Below are 19,935 nucleotides of genomic sequence, written 5' to 3'. Positions count from 1 at the left end.
ACAAAAACTGAGTAGGCCTACGTTTATATTATACTACTGGGGCATCTTTGCCAGAACAATAATAGGCTACCTGGTGATTTCGTTGATCATTTTCATATTTCTGATGGGACTAGTTTGTGACTACTAGTAATATGTGTAAAGATGGCTGTAACATTGCGCTGCCTTCAATATTATGGGATGAATAACATTCTGGCTAATTACGGAATTAGCTAGGAAGAAAAGGGCTCCCCAGTTTGCAAAACGCATTCTGCAGGGAGGTGGCCCTCCAAAGTGATAGCGCTCAGTCAGACCATGCTTACCATCTGATCCTGCCACCTTCACTGCATACAGGTAGGCCACATGATTCTGCTTGCTCTGGACTCCAGAGAAGTGACATATGGTTGATGTTGGCTGCTAACATGAATGACTTTCAACTGCAAATGCAGGTGTAAAACGCAGTTTATTTCTGCATCTTACGTTTAGAAAATCCCTCACCGTTTATGGCTGTAATGATCAGCTACATTTTGAGAAGTGATTGTGTGCGCATATGGGGGGGGGTCGCAAGCTTTGAACCACTGCTTTTTTTGGGGGTCGCGGGTCAAAGTTTGAGAACCACTGAGCTAGCAAACAGAGTGCTGATTTGCTGTACAGCAATAGGATCAGGTGCAGCGCCAACGTCAAATTGTAGGGATAGTTGATTTCCTATAAATATCCAGCGGCAAAACATTTTGGTAATCAAAAAATGAACTCTTTACTTTGCAAACTTACCAGCAATGGGGCATCAGGCAACAATTACTAGCAGAGGCTTAGCTACTGGTCTTTTGGTATGTCGAAATTGAAAATTCACTTATGAAGCTGACATTTTTGAATTTGTTAAAATGTAATTATTACAATCAATGTGTTATAGACAAAGTCATGAAAAGTTCTGTCTGGTAGCCTCAAATAAAGATTGGTAGTTGAACTTGTCATGGCATGTATCGTTTTTTTTTTTTTTTACTTGACTTGCTGTTAGAATGCACGACTTGCACTTGACTCGAGCCTGTTCTTCTTGGAACTCGACTGGAGACTCGGACCTTGAGACTTGCTTGTGACTGGAATAATAGTGACTTAGTCCCACCTCTGGTAATTAGACATTTGATCAGTTTCATCAATTTATATTTCAAAGTGCTGTTTGATTGTCAGACTGCCCTCCGCAGCTGTATTAGTTGTAAATGGTGAGATTTTAATTAACAATATGTATTTGTATTTCAAATGTACATCTTCCCTGTGGGCATCCCAATATTCACTGGAAGCATGTTCAGAATTAATGCAGATGTCCTAGAAAATAAAATATATCCAGACTGGTCTTAATAGAAATATATGCCATTTAGCAGACACTTTAATCTGAAGTGATTTTGTCATGCATTCATGCATTTTACGTATTGGTGGCCATGGCAACCGTCTGGAATGATTTCCCTTTGCTCGGTGTGCCCTCACTTGGCCTGCATTTAGCATTCATATGTGATTAACCACAAGTTAGCTTTCTCTTCCCTATGAGACCTCGTAAGAAGTTCCAAAGACCCTTGTTCTGCTCCACTGTGTCCACGGTGACACACCGCCTTGGCCTGAAGAGTACCACAGTCCACCTCCAACTATCCAAGTACTTAGACAACCCTTAGGATGTAGTCTATAAAACCGTTAGGATGTATCCCATACAACCCATCACATATTCAGTCAGGTCCATAATTATTGGCACCCTTGATAAAGATGAGAAAAAAAAATGCTGTACAAAATAAATGATAGAAATACTGAGCTATATTGTATGCTTAAAAACATGTGGGACATTAAGTCAGATGACATGAGCTTTTTGATCACACACACCAGTGGTGGCTTTCATTAACTTTTCATGTGCCATGTAGCATGCTTCTGTCTAACATTTAGCTGCTCAGTATGTGTAGGTAAACCTTTCTAATTATGCTTTTTTGAAAGATATCACGAAGAACTGTAAAAGTGTTACAAATCTCCACTTTCTGGAGGACCGAGTTTTGAAATCGGTGAAATGCCCAGTGGAAGCAGAGTATGATATGTAGAGATGGAGAAAATTCTGGCGTTTTGATTGCAAATATGAGGGAGAACACACAGAAGGCTGTTGCATAAAAACACTGGATTACATCTTCAAACTAAGGGCAACCATGGCATCCGTGACAGAGGGAGAAGCGTTCATCATGTATACGGGTAAGAGAGTAGCTAGCGAACATTGGAAGTTAAAGCGTACTGTTAGCTAGCTAATGTTAGCTGGCTGGCTCACTAGCTAACGTTACGTGTATGATCTGTGTAGTAATATTGTTCGTATCTCAGAAAGCCATTTGCATTACTAGATATAGCCCAATGTTAGCTAGCTAACATTGAACCTAATTGGTTAGCTTCACCTACCTGCAGATTAATGCATGGTAGTAACATGAGTTGGGATAATGGGTAATTGTTTAGCTAGCTAGCAAAGACTCCACTACACAACTAACCATTTCACTGTACCGTTTACACCTTCTGTATCCTGTGCATGTGACAAATTTAGATTTTATTTGATATAGTGTGTGTTTACCAGAGACTGTAATGTGAAGAACATGACCTGCACCAAATTCAAATTAGGATATCACGTTATGCCAACGAGACAGTGTCCAAGTTCTGAAATACTCCAGTAGAATGCCCTGCTTTTATTTTGTCACACTCACAGCTGTAAAGCCTTTTTGAAATCGGACAATGTGGTTAGATTAACGAGAGTCTTATCTTTAAAATGGTGTAAAATAGTAATATGTTTGAGAAATATAAGTTATAGCATTTATGGGGTATTTGTATTTCGCGCCACGCAATTCCACTGGCTGTTGACTAGGTGGGACGCAAGCGTCCCACCTTGCCCAGGGAGGTTAAGAAACATGGTGTTTCTTATTCAAAACCTTATAGCTTAACTTTGGCGAGTGCTATAGCCTATGATAGTGGACTGAAACAATAGCAGTTATAGACAACGGGCAGCTTAACTGTCCTGTAATACACTGCCCATCTTTTTAAAATTTTTATATAGCTCTGAGTCGTTGCGTGTGTCCTGTTAAAAGTTGTAAAATGGGCTTGACTGACACTGTCACACAGTTCTCCCCAGATTGGATATCATTGAAGTTGGGCACAGGCTACAGTGCTGTATTGACCGTTTGCAGAACATTGACCTGCCATGACTGATCTAAATGCTTGTGGTCTCGATCGTCAATCAATACCCGTCATATTTTTTATTTTATTTTTATTTCACCTTTTATTTAACATCTTACATCTAGACGTTCCGCTAGCGGAACACCTGCTCCAATATCCAATGATGGGCGTGGCGCGAATTACAAATTCCTCAAAAATACAAAAACTTCAATTTTTCAAACATATGACTATTTCACAGCATTTTAAAGACAAGACTCTCCTTTATCTAACCACACTGTCCGATTTCAAAAAGGCTTTACAGCGAAAGCAAAACATTAGATTATGTCAGCAGAGTACCAAGCCAGAAATAATCAGACACCCATTTTTCAAGCTAGCATATAATGTCACAAAAACCCAGAAGACAGCTAAATGCAGCACTAACTTTTGATGATCTTCATCAGATGACACACCTAGGACATTATGTTATACAATACATGCATGTTTTGTTCAATCAAGTTCATATTTATATCAAAAAACAGCTTTTTACATTAGCATGTGACGTTCAGAACTAGCATACCCCCCGCAAACTTCCGGAGGAATTTGCTAACAATTTACTAAATTACTCACGATAAACGTTCACAAAAAGCATAACAATTATTTTAAGAATTATAGATACAGAACTCCTCTATGCACTCGATATGTCCGATTTTTAAAATAGCTTTTTGGTGAAAGCACATTTTGCAATATTCTAAGTACATAGCCCAGGCATCACGGGCTAGCTATTTAGACACCCGGCAAGTTTAGCACTCACCAATATCAGATTTACTATTATAAAAGTTTGATTACCTTTTGTTGTCTTCGTCAGAATGCACTCCCAGGACTGCCACTTCAATAACAAATGTTGGTTTGGTCCAAAATAATCCATCGTTATATCCGAATAGCGACGTTTTGTTCGTGCGTCCCAGACACTATCCGAATGGTAAAGAAGGGTCGTGCGCATGGCGCTATTCGTGACAAAAAAATTCTAAATATTCCATTACCGTACTTCGAAGCATGTCAACCGCTGTTTAAAATCAATTTTTATGCCATTTTTCTCGTAGAAAAGCGATAATATTCCGACCGGGAATCTCCTTTTCGGCAAACAGAGGAAAAAATCACAAAGACGGGGGCAGCCAGGTCACGCGCCTAAGCCCACAGTCCCTTGATCGGCCACTTGAGAAAGGCGATAATGTGTTTCAGCCTGGGGCTGGGATGACGACATTCTGTTTTTTCCCGGGCTCTGAGCGCCTATGGACGACGTAGGAAGTGTCACGTTAGAGCAAAGATCCTTTGTAAAAGATAGAGATGGCAAAGAAGTTCCAGAAATGGTCAGACAGGCCACTTCCTGTAAAGGAATCTCTCAGGTTTTGACCTGCCATTTGAGTTCTGTTATACTCACAGACACCATTCAAACAGTTTTAGAAACGTTAGGGTGTTTTCTATCCATATATAATAAGTATATGCATATTCTAGTTACTGGGTAGGATTAGAAACCAGATTAAATCGGGTACGTTTTTTATCCAGCCGTGAAAATACTGCCCCCTAGCCATAAGAGGTTAACCAGGTAGGCAAGTTGAGAACAAGTTCTCATTTACAATTGCGACCTGGCCAAGATAAAGCAAGCAGTTTGACACATACAACAACACAGAGTTACACATGGAGTAAAACAAACATACAGTCAATAATATAGAAAAATAAGTCTATATACAAAGTGAGCAAATTAGGTGAGAAGGGAGGTAAAGGCAAAAAAGGCCATGGTGGCGAAGTAAATACAATATAGCAAGTAAAACACTGGAATGGTAGATTTGCAGTGGAAGAAAGTGCAAAATAGAAATAATGGAGTGCAAATGAGCTAAATAAATACAGTAGGGGAAGAGGTGGTTGTTTGGGCTAAATTATAGATGGGCTATGTACAGGTGCAGTAGTCTGTGAGCTGCTCTGACAGCTGGTGCTTAAAGGTAGTGAGGGAGATGAGTGTTTCCAGTTTTAGAGATTTTTGTAGTTCGTTCCAGTCATTGGCAGCAGAGAACTGGAAGGAGAGGCGGCCGAAGGAGGAATTGGCTTTGGGGGTGACCAGAGGGATATACCTGCTGGAGCGCGTGCTACAGGTGGGTGCTGCTATGGTGACCAGCAAGCTGAGATAAGGGGGAACTTTACCTAGCAGGGTTTTGTAGATGACCTGGAGCCAGTGGGTTTGGCGACGAGTATGAAGCGAGGGCCAGCCAACGAGAGCTTACAGGTCGCAGTGGTGGGTAGTATATGGGGCTTTGGTGACAAAACAGATGGCACTGTGATAGACTGCATCCAATTTTTGAGTTGGGTATTGGAGGCTATTTTGTAAATGACATCGTCGAGGATCGGTAGGATGGTCAGTTTTACGAGGGTATGTTTGGCAGCATGAGTAAAAGATGCTTTGTTGCGAAATAGGAAGCCAATTCTAGATTTAACTTTGGATTGGAGATGTTTGAATGTGAGTCTGGAAGGAGAGTTCAGTCTAACCAGACACCTAGGTATTTGTAGTTGTCCACATATTCTAAGTCAGAACCGTCCAGAGTAGTGATGCTGGACAGGCGGGCAGGTGCAGGCAGCGATCGGTTGAAGAGCATGCATTTAGTTTTACTTGTATTTAAGCGCAGTTGGAGGCCACGGAAGGAGAGTTGTATGGCATTGAAGCTCGTCTGGAGGGTAGTTAACACAGTGTCCAAAGAAGGGCCAGGACCTTCTCCATAACTCTTTAGACCATTTGTTGTTTGGTCCCCCAATGTGTTTTACAATCCTGCAGGATTAAAATATTTATTCCCTTGCATTTCATATAATTTGATTTATTCAATTTATTAATCAAGGACCAACATCTTGATAACAAATTGTAGCATGTATTTGATTTAAATAGTCTAAAATTAATTAATAGAATGAAATGTGCACATCATTCAATTAATAGGACTAATTTTATTTGATTTAAATAGCCAAACATTTATGGAATGCAATAGGCATAATTTCATATACAGTACCAGTCGAAAGTTTGGACACACCTACTCATTTCAGGGATTCTTTATTTTTATCATTTTCTACATTGTCGAATGCCCGGGTTGTGTGTTTTTTCTGACTTGCAACACCTTCTGTGACTGCCAGATGCAGTTTGTGTTCAAAGCAGTTAAGCCATGGCCAACCCAACTGCCTCACAGCGGCTACAATGTTTGCGCTGTTGTCAGTTGTGCCACAGGACACTTTCTTCTCATCCAATGCCCATTCTGCCAACACGGACTGGAGAGCTTCACTCAGGTTGTCCGCAGTATGGTTCTCTGGCATATAGGTTGTCTCAAGACAATGGGGCATGAGACCAATCACTGGATATGTAGTGAACAGTCAGGCTCATGTATGGGGTCATGTTTACGCTAGACCAAATATCTGTTGTGAGAGAAATTGGATATGTCTTGAGTTCTTGGGGAATTTCTCCCCTCACTTTCTTATACATATTGGGAACAGCCTTTCGTGAAAAGAATGCTCTCAATGGTAACTCATACTGATTGTCCATTTTGCTGCATTAATTCTTTAAATGATTGCTTTAACTGTATGAAAAGGAACCTACTTTAAAAAAAATGACATCTTATTTTGCTACATAAGACTGAATTGAACCGGGCGTTCGCATGTGCAGAAAGTACCTCATTATAGCGGTAAAATATGATGATGGATCTTTGTTATTGGGCTATTTTACTTTCACTGGTACTGGGGCCCTTGTTAAGGTCAACAACATCATTAACTTTAACAAGTATCAGGACATTTTAGGCAAAAACTTGGTTGCCTCTGCCAGGAGGATGACACTTGTGGATCTTCCAGCAAGACAATAATCCCAAACTCCTAATCAAAATTCAAAGAAATTGTTAATTGACCACAATCAATATTTTGCAATGGCCATCTGTCTCCGGACTTGAACCCCATTGAAAACCTGTGGTTTGAATTGAAGAGGGAAGTCCATAAGAGCTGATGAAGGATATCAAGGATCTGGAAAGATTCTGTATGGAGGAATGGTCTAAGATCCCTCCCAACGTGTTCTCCAATCTCATTAAAGATTTTAGAAGGGGAGGGTGCTAGAGGATTAAATCATGGTGAGAATTTTGCCCCATCTTTTTTAGATGTATTACTACTTGTTAAACCAAATATCTTTGTCTGAGCATTGATGTAATTATAAAATGTCCCAAGTCTTAATTATTTTCTCAAGGGTGCCAATAATTATGGACCTGACTGTATTTATTATTATGAATATTATTGTATTATAACCCTTTAGATTAGTGGTATAACCCATTCAACCTCTAAAAATGTGGTGTCCTACTCCATACAATGCTTAGATTACAGCAAAGCCCTGAGTACAACCTTTAGTGACGTACTGCTCCTTGCAACCCTTATTATGCATGAAACGCATTGAGAATCTCACTGCTGATAGGTACTTATCACAGTGGGAGGCTTTCCTTCTCTTGCTTGAACAAAAGCTGTACCTGCTGCACAATGAACCTGCTGTTTCTACTTGTAGAATCGCAATGCTAGTCAGTAGCCAACAACTTTACTTTGAGCCACTCAACCCTACCTGTTTGTCTAAGCTATTGGATTACTTACATTTACATTTTAGTCATTTAGCAGACGCTCTTATCCAGAGCGACTTACAGTAGTGAATGCATACATTTCATAAAACATTTTTTTTCCCGTACTGGTCCCCCGTGGGAATCGAACCCACAACCCTGACGTTGCAAACACCATGCTCTACCAACTGAGCCACACAGGACTTACAGTGAAGCCTTGTTTTTAATTAGACCTGATGTCTCTGTTTTGCATGGAGACGACATGTCATGCTTGTGCCATGCCTCATGACTGGTGCCATGTATTCGCAAAATCTTCAAGCTTTTGTGATTCGTCTGCGGTTGTGAGGCTGGTTGGACGTGCTGCCAAATTGTCTAAAAATGACAGACGGCTTATGGTAGAGAAATAAACATAACATTTTTCTGGTAACAGCTCTGTTGGACATTCCAGCAGTCACCATGCCAACTGCACGCTCCTTCAACTTGAGACATCTGTGGCATTGTATTGTTTGACAAAACTGTACATTTTAGAGTGGCCTTTTATTTTCCCCAGCACAGGGTACACCTGGATGGATTATCTTGGCAACAGAGAAAAGCTCACTAACAGGGATGTAAACGAATTTCTGCATATGGAACATTTCTTGGATGTTTTATTTCAGTGCATGAAAAATGGCACCAACACTACATGTTGCGTTTTATATTTTTGTTCAGTATAGAAGCTCCAAAAAGGTTGTGCATGCATTGGCTGGGAATCGAACCCGGGCCTGGCAGCGTGAGAATTCTACCACTCAACCACCAATGCTTAGCAGTGAAGAAAAGGGTCCCTCTGTTTCTGAAGGAGAGAAGAATGCCACGGCACAGCAGGGTTGGAAGGGGGGGAGGGATTGTGGAAAAGCTGCAGTCGTAAGTTTGGTGGAATGAACGAATAGACCTGCAAAGAAGCTAGAAGATGTTTGTCTGTGCTCAGATAAATGTTGGGAACTGAGGAGGATCTGTCACGATAAATGTTTGCTCATTCATTTACATGGAGCCAGTTCGAACACACATACAGTGCATTCGGAAAGTGTTCAGACCCCTTCCCTTTCTCCACATTTTGTTACATTAGCCTTATTTTAAGTATTTTTCCCTTTTCCCTTCTACACGCATAATGACAAAGTGCAAACAGATTTAGCCAAATGCATTTAAACTCAGTTTTTCACAATTCTTGACATTTAATCCTAGTAACAATTCCCTGTCTTTGGTCAGTTAGGATCACCACTTTATTTTAAGAATGTGAAATGTCAGAATAGAATGTAGAAGTAGAGTGATTTATTTCAGCTTTTATTTATTTAATCTTATTCCCAGTGGGTCAGAAGTTTACATACACTCAATTAGTATTTGGTAGCATTGCCTTTAAATTGTTTAACTTGGGTCAAACGTTTCGGGTAGCCTTCCACAAGCTTCCCACAATAAGTTGTGTGAATTTTGACCCATTCCTCCTGACAGAGCTGTTGTAACTGAGTCAGGTTTGTAGGCCTCCTTGCTCGCACACACTTTTTCAGTTCTGCCCACAAATTTTCTATAGGATTGAGGTCAGGGCTTTGTGATGGCCACTCCAATACCTTGACTTTGTTGCCATTTTGCCACAACTTTGGAAGTATGCTTGGGGTCATTGTCCATTTGGAAGACCAATTTGCGACCAAGCTTTAACTTCCTGACTGATGTCTTGAGATGTTGCTTCAATATATCCACATCATTTTCTTCCCTCATGATGCCATCTATTTTGTGAAGTGCACCAGTCCCTCCTGCAGCAAAGCACCCCCACAACATGATGCTGCCTCCCCTGTGCTTCACGTTTGGGATGGTGTTCTTCAGCTTGCAAGCATCCTCCTTTTTCCTCCAAACATAGGAACGGTCATTATGGCCAAACAGTTCTATTTTTGTTTCATCAGACCAGAAGACATTTCTGCAAAAAGTATGATCTTTGTCCCCATGTGCAATTGCAAACCGTAGTCTGGCTTTTTTATGGCGGTTTTGGAGCAGTGGCTTCTTCCTTGCTGAGCGGCCTTTCAGGTTATGTCGATATAGGACTCGTTTTACTGTGGACATAGATACTTTTGTACCTGTTTCCTCCAGCATCTTCACAAGGTCCTTTGCTGTTGTTCTGGGATTGATTTGCACTTTTTGCACCAAATTACGTTCATCTCTAGGAGACAGAACGCATCTCTTTCCTGAGCGGTATGACGGCTGTGTGGTCCCATGGTGTTTATACTTGCGCACTATTGTTTGTACAGATAAAGTGGTATCTTCAGGCGTTTGGAAATTGCGCCCAAGGATGAACCAGACTTGTGGAGGTCTACAACTTTTTTTCTGAGATCTTGGCTGATTTCTTTTGATTTTCCCATGATGTCAAGCAAAGAGACACCGAGTTTGAAGGTAGGCCTTGAAATACATCCACAGGTACACCTCCAATTGACTCAGGCTAATTGACATCATTTATCAGAAGCTTCTAAAGCCATGACATCATTTTCTGGAATTTTCCAAGCTGTTTAAAGGCACAGTCAACTTAGTGTATGTAAACTTCTGACCCACTGGAATTGTGATACAGTGAAATAATCTGTCTGTAAACAATTGTTGGAAAGATTACTTGTGTTATGCGCAAAGTAGATGTCCTAACTGACTTGCCAACACTATAGTTTGTTAACAAGAAATTTGTGGAGTGGTTGAAACACTTAGGTTGGAGTCATTAAAACTAGTTTATGTAAACTTCCTACTTCAACTATATGTGTGTGTGTGTGTGTGTATATATATATATATATCTAATTTAAATCTCTTATTTAAATACGTTTTCAGACCCTTTGCTATGAGACCTGAAATTGAGCTCAGGTGCATTCTGTTAACATTGATCATCCTTGAGATGTTTCTACAACTTGATTGGAGTCCACCTGTGGTAAATTCAATTGATTCAACATGCGTTTCAAAAGGCACACACCTGTCTATATAAGGTCCCACAGTTGACAGTGAATGTCAGAGCAAAAACCAAGCCATGAGGTTGAAGGAATTGTCCGTAGAGCTCCGAGACAGGATTGTGTCAAGGCATAGATCTGGGGAAGGGTACCAAAATATTTCTGCAGCATTGAAGGTACCCAATTACACAGTGGCCTCCATCATTCTTAAATGGAAGAAGTTTGGAACCACCAAGACACTTCATAGGGCGTTCCATCTGGCAAAACTGGGCAATCGGGGGAGAAGGGTCTTGGTCAGGGAGGAGACCACGAACCCGATGGTCAATGACAGAGCTCCAGAGTTCCTCTGTGGAGATGGGAGAACCTTCCAGAAGGACAACCATCTCTGCAGCACTCTAGATATCAGGCCTTCGTGGTAGAGTGGCCAGACAGAAGCCACTCTTTAGTAAAAGGCACATGACAGTCCACTTGGAGTTTGTCAAAAGGCACCTAAAGGACTCTGACCATGAGAAACAAGATTCTCTGCTCTGATGAAACCAAGATTGAACTCTTTGACCTGAATGCCAACCATCACATCTGGAGGAAACCTCACACCATCCCTACGGTGAAGCATGGTGGTGGCAGCATCATGCTGTGGGGTTTGTTATTCAGTGGCAGGGACAGGGAGACTAGTCAGGATCAAGGGAAAGATGAACGGAGCAAAGTACAGAGATTCTTGATGAAAACCTGTTCCAGAGTACTCAGGACCTCAGACTGGGGCGAAGGTTCACCTTCCAACAGGACAATGACCCTACGCACACAGACAAGACAACGCAGGAGTGGCTTCTGGACAAGTCTCTGAATGTCCATGAGTGGCCCAGCCCAGCCAGAGCCCAGACAGAACCCGATCGAATATCTTTGGAGAGACCTGAAAATGGTTGTGAAGCAACGCTCCCCATCCAACCTGACAGAGCTTGAGAGGATCTGCAGAGAAGAATGGGAGAAACTCTCCAAATACAGGTGTGCCAAGCTTGTAGCGTCATACCCAAGAAGACTTGAGGCTGTAATCGCTGCCAAAGGTGCTTCAACAAAGTACTGAGTGCAGGGTCTGAATACACTTGAAAAATTTTTTTTTATATATATATGTGCAAACATTTTTAAACCCGCTTTGTCATTATGGGGTATTGTGTATAGATTGATGGGGGGAAATAACTATTTCATAAATTTTAGAATAAGGCTGTAATGTAGCAAAATGTGGAAAAAGTAAAGTGGTCTGAATACTTTCTCAATGCACTGTAGATAAACTCCAGATTTCCCATAGTTCCTGCTGGCCTAGCTGTGCAGTAGATCTGAAAGCTTGTGCATTGTGTCCTCTAGAGTCTAGAGCAGTGTTAACTTGCTAAGCTGCTGAATTGCCCAGATCTGTCGTGCAGTCCGACACATATGTCTCATTTATGTGGGTCTACTGTTTTCTGTTATACTCGACCATGCCTCAAAGGCCTCTACAGTGTTTGATCTTCCTCTGTATTGTTTCTGTTTCCCCCTGTGGCTTTTTAGTATCTGCTGTTACATATTTTGGAGTATGTGTTTCCATATCTTTGTCTTGCGTACTTCCATTCTTACCTGTTTTCTCTCTCCTGGATAGTGCTGACCGGTCACAGGTGACCCTTGACCTTGATGGGATAGTTCAGGTGCTGGACCGCCACCTGCATGACTCCTCCACCGGCATGATGACCCGCATCGCCGTGCTCAAGTGGCTGTACCACCTCTACATCAAGACACCTCGCAAAGTGGGTCGTATTACCAATGCTGCTCTTTTCTTTAGAGTGTTTTACAGTATGTATATCAGCACACTGATCTGTTGTGTCTATTTGTGTGCCTATGTGACGTGTAGATGTTCCGGCACACAGACAGTCTGTTCCCCATGCTGCTGAAGACGCTCTCAGATGAGTCTGATGAGGTGAGTACTACATGCACCCCCAGTTCAGTATCTCACTAATGTTAAAGGTATACTTAATCCAAGCAGTCTATGGACAAGGTTGAACAGCAATCCATGCTTTTGGTTTTGTTTACTTGGCCACTGTTTCAACTGCTTACTTTTGAGCATTTGTGGCAAATCCAATTGGCCATGTTAACAACCAAAGCATTGATTGCCGACTTGCCTTGTCCATAGACTGGTTTCCTTACGATGTAAGCAATTTGTAATTTGGCTGAACTATCTTTTTAATACAAGTTTTTACAAAAGTAACCAACCTCACCCCATCTATTATCCAGGTCATTCTTAAGGACCTGGAGGTTCTGGCTGAGATTGCGTCTTCCCCAGCAGGACAGACCGATTCCTCAGGCTCCTGTGATAATTCTGACAGTAAACTGGAGCTTCAGGTTCCTGATGGGGCCAAGGCAGGCCCACAGACAGTCGTGGGTGAGTAGAAAATGGCTCCGGAACAGTAGTATAATGCATAAAAGTAAATGATGCATTGAGCATTAATTCTCACCCACCTAATGTCCTGTAACCCTGGTTCCAAAATAGGCGACGCGTCGCCCTCCACCCCCAGCATGAACTCTTACTTCTACAAGTTCATGATCAACCTGCTGAAGCGCTTCTGCCTGGAGAGAAAGCTGCTGGAGAACAGAGGAGCCTTCATTATCAGGTAGTGACATATGTGCATCAACGAGCTGCGACATTGAGTTAGACTCACAGGTTCCTGTGAATTTTTTTTGCTGAAACTCCCAAGTTTCTCAAGAGACCATGGATTTGTTTATTTTTCAACCTACTCCGCCCCTCTGGGATTGTTTGTAGTTTCAGTTACCCATCACCTCACTCTCCTTACACTCATCCCACCCAGGCAGCTGTGTCTGCTTCTGCACGCGGAGAACATATTCCACTCCATGGCAGACATCCTGTTGAAGGAAGAGGACCTGAAGTTTGCATCCACCATGGTGCAGACGCTCAACACCATCCTGCTCACCTCCGCAGAGCTCTTTCAGCTGCGCAACCAGCTCAAGGACCTGCGCACACAGGTAATGCCTGAGAAATGGGATTCCTCTGTATGGCTGACCACCAATTCCATTTGAATATATGAAATTTCCAATAAAAAAAATGAAAGAATTTTGAAAAATGTGCTAAACATGAATTTTAATTCACTTCTTGAACGGGCAGAATTGTAATGGAATTGAACCTAACCCTGTTGACCCAATGAGGTATAGTTTTCCCTGCTGTGTGTATCCTCACGTTAATTGTGTTTGGTGCCCCCTGCAGGAGAGCTGTGCCCTGTTCTGCTGCCTGTATCGTTCCTGGTGTCACAACCCTGTGGCCACTGTGTCTCTCTGCTTCCTGACCCAGAACTACCGCCATGCCTATGACCTCATCCAGAAGTTGTATCCTTTCTGGTTGTCTTTGATATACATTTTGCATATCAGCATTGTTGCACCTCGTAGTGTATGCCTATTGGTATATTATGGCATACCATATTTCCTTAATGTTAGCCATTTAGCGGTGATTTGGAGGTGACTGTAGACTTCCTCATGGAAGTTGACAAGCTGGTACAGTTGATCGAGAGCCCCATCTTTACCTGTGAGTCCCACAGCTCAATATTGGATCAGAACACACACAGTGGATCCCAAACCACCCACTCGCCCCTACCAACTCAAACGGATGGCCCTCCGTTTTCACGTGTTTCTGATGGAACTTTTGAGGGCAACTTAGAGTTGCGAGGGGGATCAACCCTTCAACTTTGGGACACACTTGTGACTTGAATGATGCAATTCATGTTCCACATTTCAATAATAAAACAAGCATGAAGTTCAAATTAACAAATTCCCTCTGTCGTTTTACAAGATAAACCTCAGTAACAGTTAACATTTAATTTGGCCATTATTTGTTGTTACGTGTCAAGCCTCAGACGTAACGCGCCTCTCCAAACATATCGCTGTGTGTATCGGTAAAGCACTTCGCCCTGGAGCCTGCAGCCTTGTTGGCTTGGCCGAGTGGCTATCGGAAGGTGTAATTAGCCCCTACAACCTCAATTTTCACTCCCTCAGCTTTGGGACACTGGTGCATATGGCAGATGTACGCATGAATGTGCAAATGGAGGGGGAAGGGGAAGGTAGTGATTTGGGATTCAGCCACACATTGCACCGCACTACAAACATACACACTAGCCAACCTACCGGTCTCTCAACTGTTTGTTTTTATAGACTTGCGTCTCCAACTGCTGGATGTGGAGAACAATCCATACCTGATCAAGGCCCTGTACGGCCTGCTGATGCTGCTGCCCCAGAGCCAGGCCTTCCAGCTTCTCTCCCACCGCCTGCGCTGTGTGCCTAACCCAGAGCTTATGAGGACAGTGTGAGTAGAACTAAACACTGTGTTCTTGTGGTGTGCCCACAGTGCAGAATTCTATTCCCATGGCCATTATAATATTCATCCTAACACTTCTCATCGGATGTGCCCCATGCATATGTATTGTTATAATTTATCTGGAAGCATGTTTTTATGTTGCAGGGATGAGTCAAAGTACATTGAGTCTAAGCCTGTTGGCACCAAGCGTCCGGCCTACACCCACATGGACTACAATGACCTGCTGCAGCACTTTGACCGGGTCCAGAGCAAACACCTGGAGGTGCGCCACCAGCGCTCAGGCCGCGCTGACCACCCAGACCGGAAGCTGGTGCTGTGACGCATTGGGACCATCTTTGACCCCTGAGGCAGGGCACTGCGTCAAGCCTTCACCCACGCATGCCCACACACGGCGACGCTAAACACCCCAACCTGTAACTTAAAGGAACCAAACTGAATGAAGACTGCTCATCTCTTGTTTAGGAGCACCCTTGTACTAATACATTTTTTAGCCATTGAAGGAATAAAGGACATCAATTCAGATTTTTCTTTTTTTAAACAGTATTTTTTTTGTTCAGGTGCTGGAAGTGTTGAGTTGCATACACACACACACACACACACACAGACCATACATTTGTATTTCACCCTGCTTTCTCCAGATGCATGGACAATTTGTTTAGGCCCACCTAATCCTATTGTAAGAAGTGACACTACCTTATTTTGACTGGAGGACAATCAAAGCTTGAAATTAGGTCAGGGGAAACCGCTTGCATGTTATGTTTAGTTTTTAAAATAATGAACACCATCTTTGTTCTCACTATTTAAACTGCTTGATGTTACTTGGCAGGCCGATATTCCACAGTTGTCCCAAAAGACCTGTACAATATACATGTTCTTCCGACTCTAGTTTTAGGCTCTTGTTCCCCAAAGCTAAACAACTGGACACTCCCTCACCTGAATTCAAGTCATGCTTGTGTCATGCTTGTTGAACAGTGTTAAATATCTCTCTCTTGACCACTGAACTCTTCTCCATCCTTCCCTTCTCATTTCTCTACAACGAGTTTTTTCCCCTAACTGACTGCTCTGCACCCCTTTTCTCTTTTGAACTGTTGTCATTTACTTTATTTTCTTATTGCTACCATACCTGCTTCCTGGCCAGGCCTTCTGTAGACAGACTGACCTTGTGTTATCAAGTGAAACGTATAAAATAAAGTGGACCATGTATTATAATAATAATAATGACTTTCTTTTCATCAGCTCATATAGTCTATGCATGCGTATGTAAACAGCAGGTGATGTCAGTCATGCTTTTATGGCTGGTGATTGATCTGTGGGTCCTGTGTTGGATTCACAATATCAAATCAAATCAAATTTATTTTTATATAGCCCTTCGTACATCAGCTGATATCTCAAAGTGCTGTACAGAAACCCAGCCTAAAACCCCAAACAGCAAGCAAAGCATGTGAAAGAAGCACGGTGGCTAGGAAAAACTCCCTAGGAAAAACTCCCTAGAAAGGCCAAAAACCTAGGAAGAAACCTAGAGAGGAACCAGGCTATGAGGGGTGGCCAGTCCTCTTCTGGCTGTGCAGGGTGGATATTATAACAGAACATGATCAAGATGTTAAAATGTTCATAAATGACCAGCATGGTCAAATAATAATAATCATAGTAGTTGTCGAGGGTGCAACAAGCACGTCCGGTGAACAGGTCAGGGTTCCATAGCCGCAGGCAGAACAGTTGAAACTGGAGCAGCAGCACGGCCAGGTGGACTGGGGACAGCAAGGAGTCATCATACCAGGTAGTCCTGAGGCATGGTCCTAGGGCTCAGGTCCTCTGAGAGAAAGACAGAAAGAGAGAATTAGAGAGAGCATATTTAAATTCACACAGGACACCGGATAAGACAAGAGAAATACTCCAGATGTAACAGACTGACCCTAGCCCCCGACACATAAACTACTGCAGCATAAATACTGGAGGCTGAGACAGGAGGGATCAGAAGACACTGTGGCCCCATCCGATGATACCCCGGACAGGGCCAAACAGGCAGGATATAACCCCACCCACTTTGCCAAAGCACAGCCCCCACACCACTAGAGGGATGTCTCCAACCACCAACTTACCGTCCTAAGACAAGGCCGAGTATAGCCCACAACGATCTCCGCCATGGCACAACCCAAGGGGGGGGGTGCCAACCCAGACAGGAAGACCACGTCAGTGACTCAACCCACTCAAGTGACGCACCCCTCCCATGGACGGCATGGAAGAACACCAGTAAGCCAGTGACTCAGCCCCTGTAAATGGGTTAGAGGCAGAGAATCCCAGTGGAAAGAGGGGAACCGGCAAGGCAGAGACAGCAAGGGCGGTTCGTTGCTCCAGCCTTTCCGTTCACCTTCACACTCCTGGGCCAGACTATACTTAATCATAGGACCTACTGAAGAGATAAGTCTTCAGTAAAGACTTAAAGGTTGAGACTGAGTCTGAGTCTCACATTGGTAGGAGGTAGGGCTTTCTCTATAGGAGAAAGCCCTACCTCCAGCCGTTTGCTTAGAAATTCTAGGGACAATTAGGAGGCCTGCGTCTTGTGACCGTAGCGTACGTGTAGGTATGTACGGCAGGACCAAATCGGAAAGATAGGTAAGAGCAAGCCCATGTAATGCTTTGTAGGTTAGCAGTAAAACCTTGAAATCAGCCCTTGCCTTAACAGGAAGCCAGTGTAGGGAGGCTAGCACTGGAGTAATATGATCACATTTTTGGGTTCTAGTCAGGATTCTAGCAGCCGTATTTAGCACTAACTGAAGTTTATTTAGTGCTTTATCCGGGTAGCCGGAAAGTAGAGCATTGCAGTAGTCCAGCCTAGAAGTAACAAAAGCATGGATTAATTTTTCTGCGTCATTTTTGGACAGAAAGTTTCTGATTTTTGCAATGTTACGTAGATGGAAAAAAGCGGTCCTTGAAACAGTCTTGATATGTTCTTCAAAAGAGAGATCAGGGTCCAGAGTAACGCCGAGGTCCTTCACAGTTTTATTTGAGACGACTGTACAACCATCCAGATTAATTGTCAGATTCAACAGAAGATCTCTTTGTTTCTTGGGACCTAGAACAAGCATCTCTGTTTTGTCCGAGTTTAAAAGTAGAAAGTTTGCAGCCATCCACTTCTTTATGTCTGAAACACAGGCTTCTAGCGAGGGCAATTTTGGGGCTTCACCATGTTTCATTGAAATGTACAGCTGTGTGTCGTCCGTATAGCAGTGAAATTTAACATTATGTTTTCGAATGACATCCCCAAGAGGTAAAATATATAGTGAAAACAATAGTGGTCCTAAAACGGAACCTTGAGGAACACCGAAATTTACAATTGATTTGTCAGAGGACAAACCATTCACAGAGACAAACTGATATCTTTCCGACAGATAAGATCTAAACCAGGCCAGAACTTGTCCATGTAGACCAATTTGGGTTTCCAATCTCTCCAAAAGAATGTGGTGATCGATGGTATCAAAAGTGGCACTAAGATCTAGGAGCACGAGGACAGATGCAGAGCCTCGGTCTGACGTCATTAAAAGGTCATTTACCACCTTCACAAGTGCAGTCTCAGTGCTATGATAGGGTCTAAAACCAGACTGAAGCGTTTCGTATACATTGTTTGTCTTCAGGAAGGCAGTGAGTTGCTGTGCAACAGCTTTTTCTAAAATTTTTGAGAGGAATGGAAGATTCGATATAGGCCGATAGTTTTTTATAATTTCTGGATCAAGATTCGGCTTTTTCAAGAGAGGCTTTATTACTGCCACTTTTAGTGAGCTTGGTACACATCCGGTGGATAGAGAGCCGTTTATTATGTTCAACATAGGAGGGCCAAGCACAGGAAGCAGCTCTTTCAGTAGTTTAGTTGGAATAGGGTCCAGTATGCAGCTTGAGGGTTTGGAGGCCATGATTATTTTCATCATTGTGTCAAGAGATATAGTACTAAAACACTTTAGTATCTTCCTTGATCCTAGGTCCTGGCAGAGTTGTGTAGACTCAGGACAATGGAGCTTTGGAGGAATACCCAGATTTAAAGAGGAGTCTGTAATTTGCTTTCTAATGATCATGATCTTTTCCTCAAAGTAGTTCATAAATGTATTACTGCTGAAGTGAAAGCCATCCTCCATTTGCGAAGGCTGCTTTTTTTTCTTTCAGAAATCATTTCAGATTTCATTTTTAAAGCTATATGAGATTTCATGCCACAAATTGTTAGTACTTCATCTTGATCAAGGTAATACTCTCAGCAGATGTAGCTAGCGGAGTAATGTTTTGGCATACAGTAGCTACTGTAGCAGCTGGGCAGTAACAGTGGGGCAGGTGTGGACTCATTTTAGACAAGGCTGGTGGTATGGTACTTGTCAGTTACCATGAATATGCAATGTTTCAGTTTTGTTTACAGCTGATGCGCTTCGGTGATGCTGCTCAGACCCATTGTAAACACGAAAAGAGTGATCTAACTTGTTATTAGTAGGGATGCACCGATATGACACTTTTTTTTGGCGATACCGATATCAGATATTGTAGCGGCCTTTTTTAAGGGTTCTAGTAGAGTAAAATAGTTGAGACACACACCAAAAAGTTATTTTGTTTGCATTTACATATGTCCCCATTACCAGTAAAACATAATCAAAACATTTTTCACTTACTTGCTGTTTCGTTGATAATTTGTTCAGTCTCAACCAGGATTTCCTCCGTGCGTCCTGTAACGGTTTCCATCTTGTCCAGCTGTGTCTAACATTTCACGTAAACCCTGTTTCTTGTCTGCATTGAAGTAGCGGTCCTTGTCACTAGCATCGAGCATGGTGGCAACACAGTAAAGAGGCTCCGAATGCCGGGGGGCTTTGGATGACTACTGGCTGTATGCGAACGAGTGATGAGCATTTGGCGCAGTGCTGGCTGTTTCCAAGGCTCA

The 19,935-nt window shown here is 42.6% G+C and overlaps 1 protein-coding gene across 1 annotated transcript in view; it reads left to right on the top strand.

The window, feature by feature from the left end:
- The window catches only part of vac14 (vac14 homolog (S. cerevisiae)), a 33,707-nt gene extending 17,469 nt beyond the window's left edge, over positions 1-16,238 (top strand). The window contains exons 11-19 of the mRNA XM_014148030.2: positions 12,309-12,453; positions 12,558-12,623; positions 12,938-13,085; positions 13,194-13,314; positions 13,510-13,684; positions 13,923-14,041; positions 14,158-14,237; positions 14,861-15,011; positions 15,168-16,238. Of these exons, the coding sequence (XP_014003505.1) occupies positions 12,309-12,453; positions 12,558-12,623; positions 12,938-13,085; positions 13,194-13,314; positions 13,510-13,684; positions 13,923-14,041; positions 14,158-14,237; positions 14,861-15,011; positions 15,168-15,342 (1,180 nt within the window). The 3' untranslated portion in view covers positions 15,343-16,238. The remainder of the gene's footprint in view (positions 1-12,308; positions 12,454-12,557; positions 12,624-12,937; positions 13,086-13,193; positions 13,315-13,509; positions 13,685-13,922; positions 14,042-14,157; positions 14,238-14,860; positions 15,012-15,167) is intronic.
- The last annotated feature ends 3,697 nt before the right edge of the window (positions 16,239-19,935 follow it).

The sequence above is a fragment of the Salmo salar genome, chromosome ssa16 (genome assembly GCF_905237065.1).
Source record: "Salmo salar chromosome ssa16, Ssal_v3.1, whole genome shotgun sequence".
NCBI lineage: Eukaryota > Metazoa > Chordata > Actinopteri > Salmoniformes > Salmonidae > Salmo > Salmo salar.
This window is presented reverse-complemented; position numbering and strand designations above follow the sequence as displayed.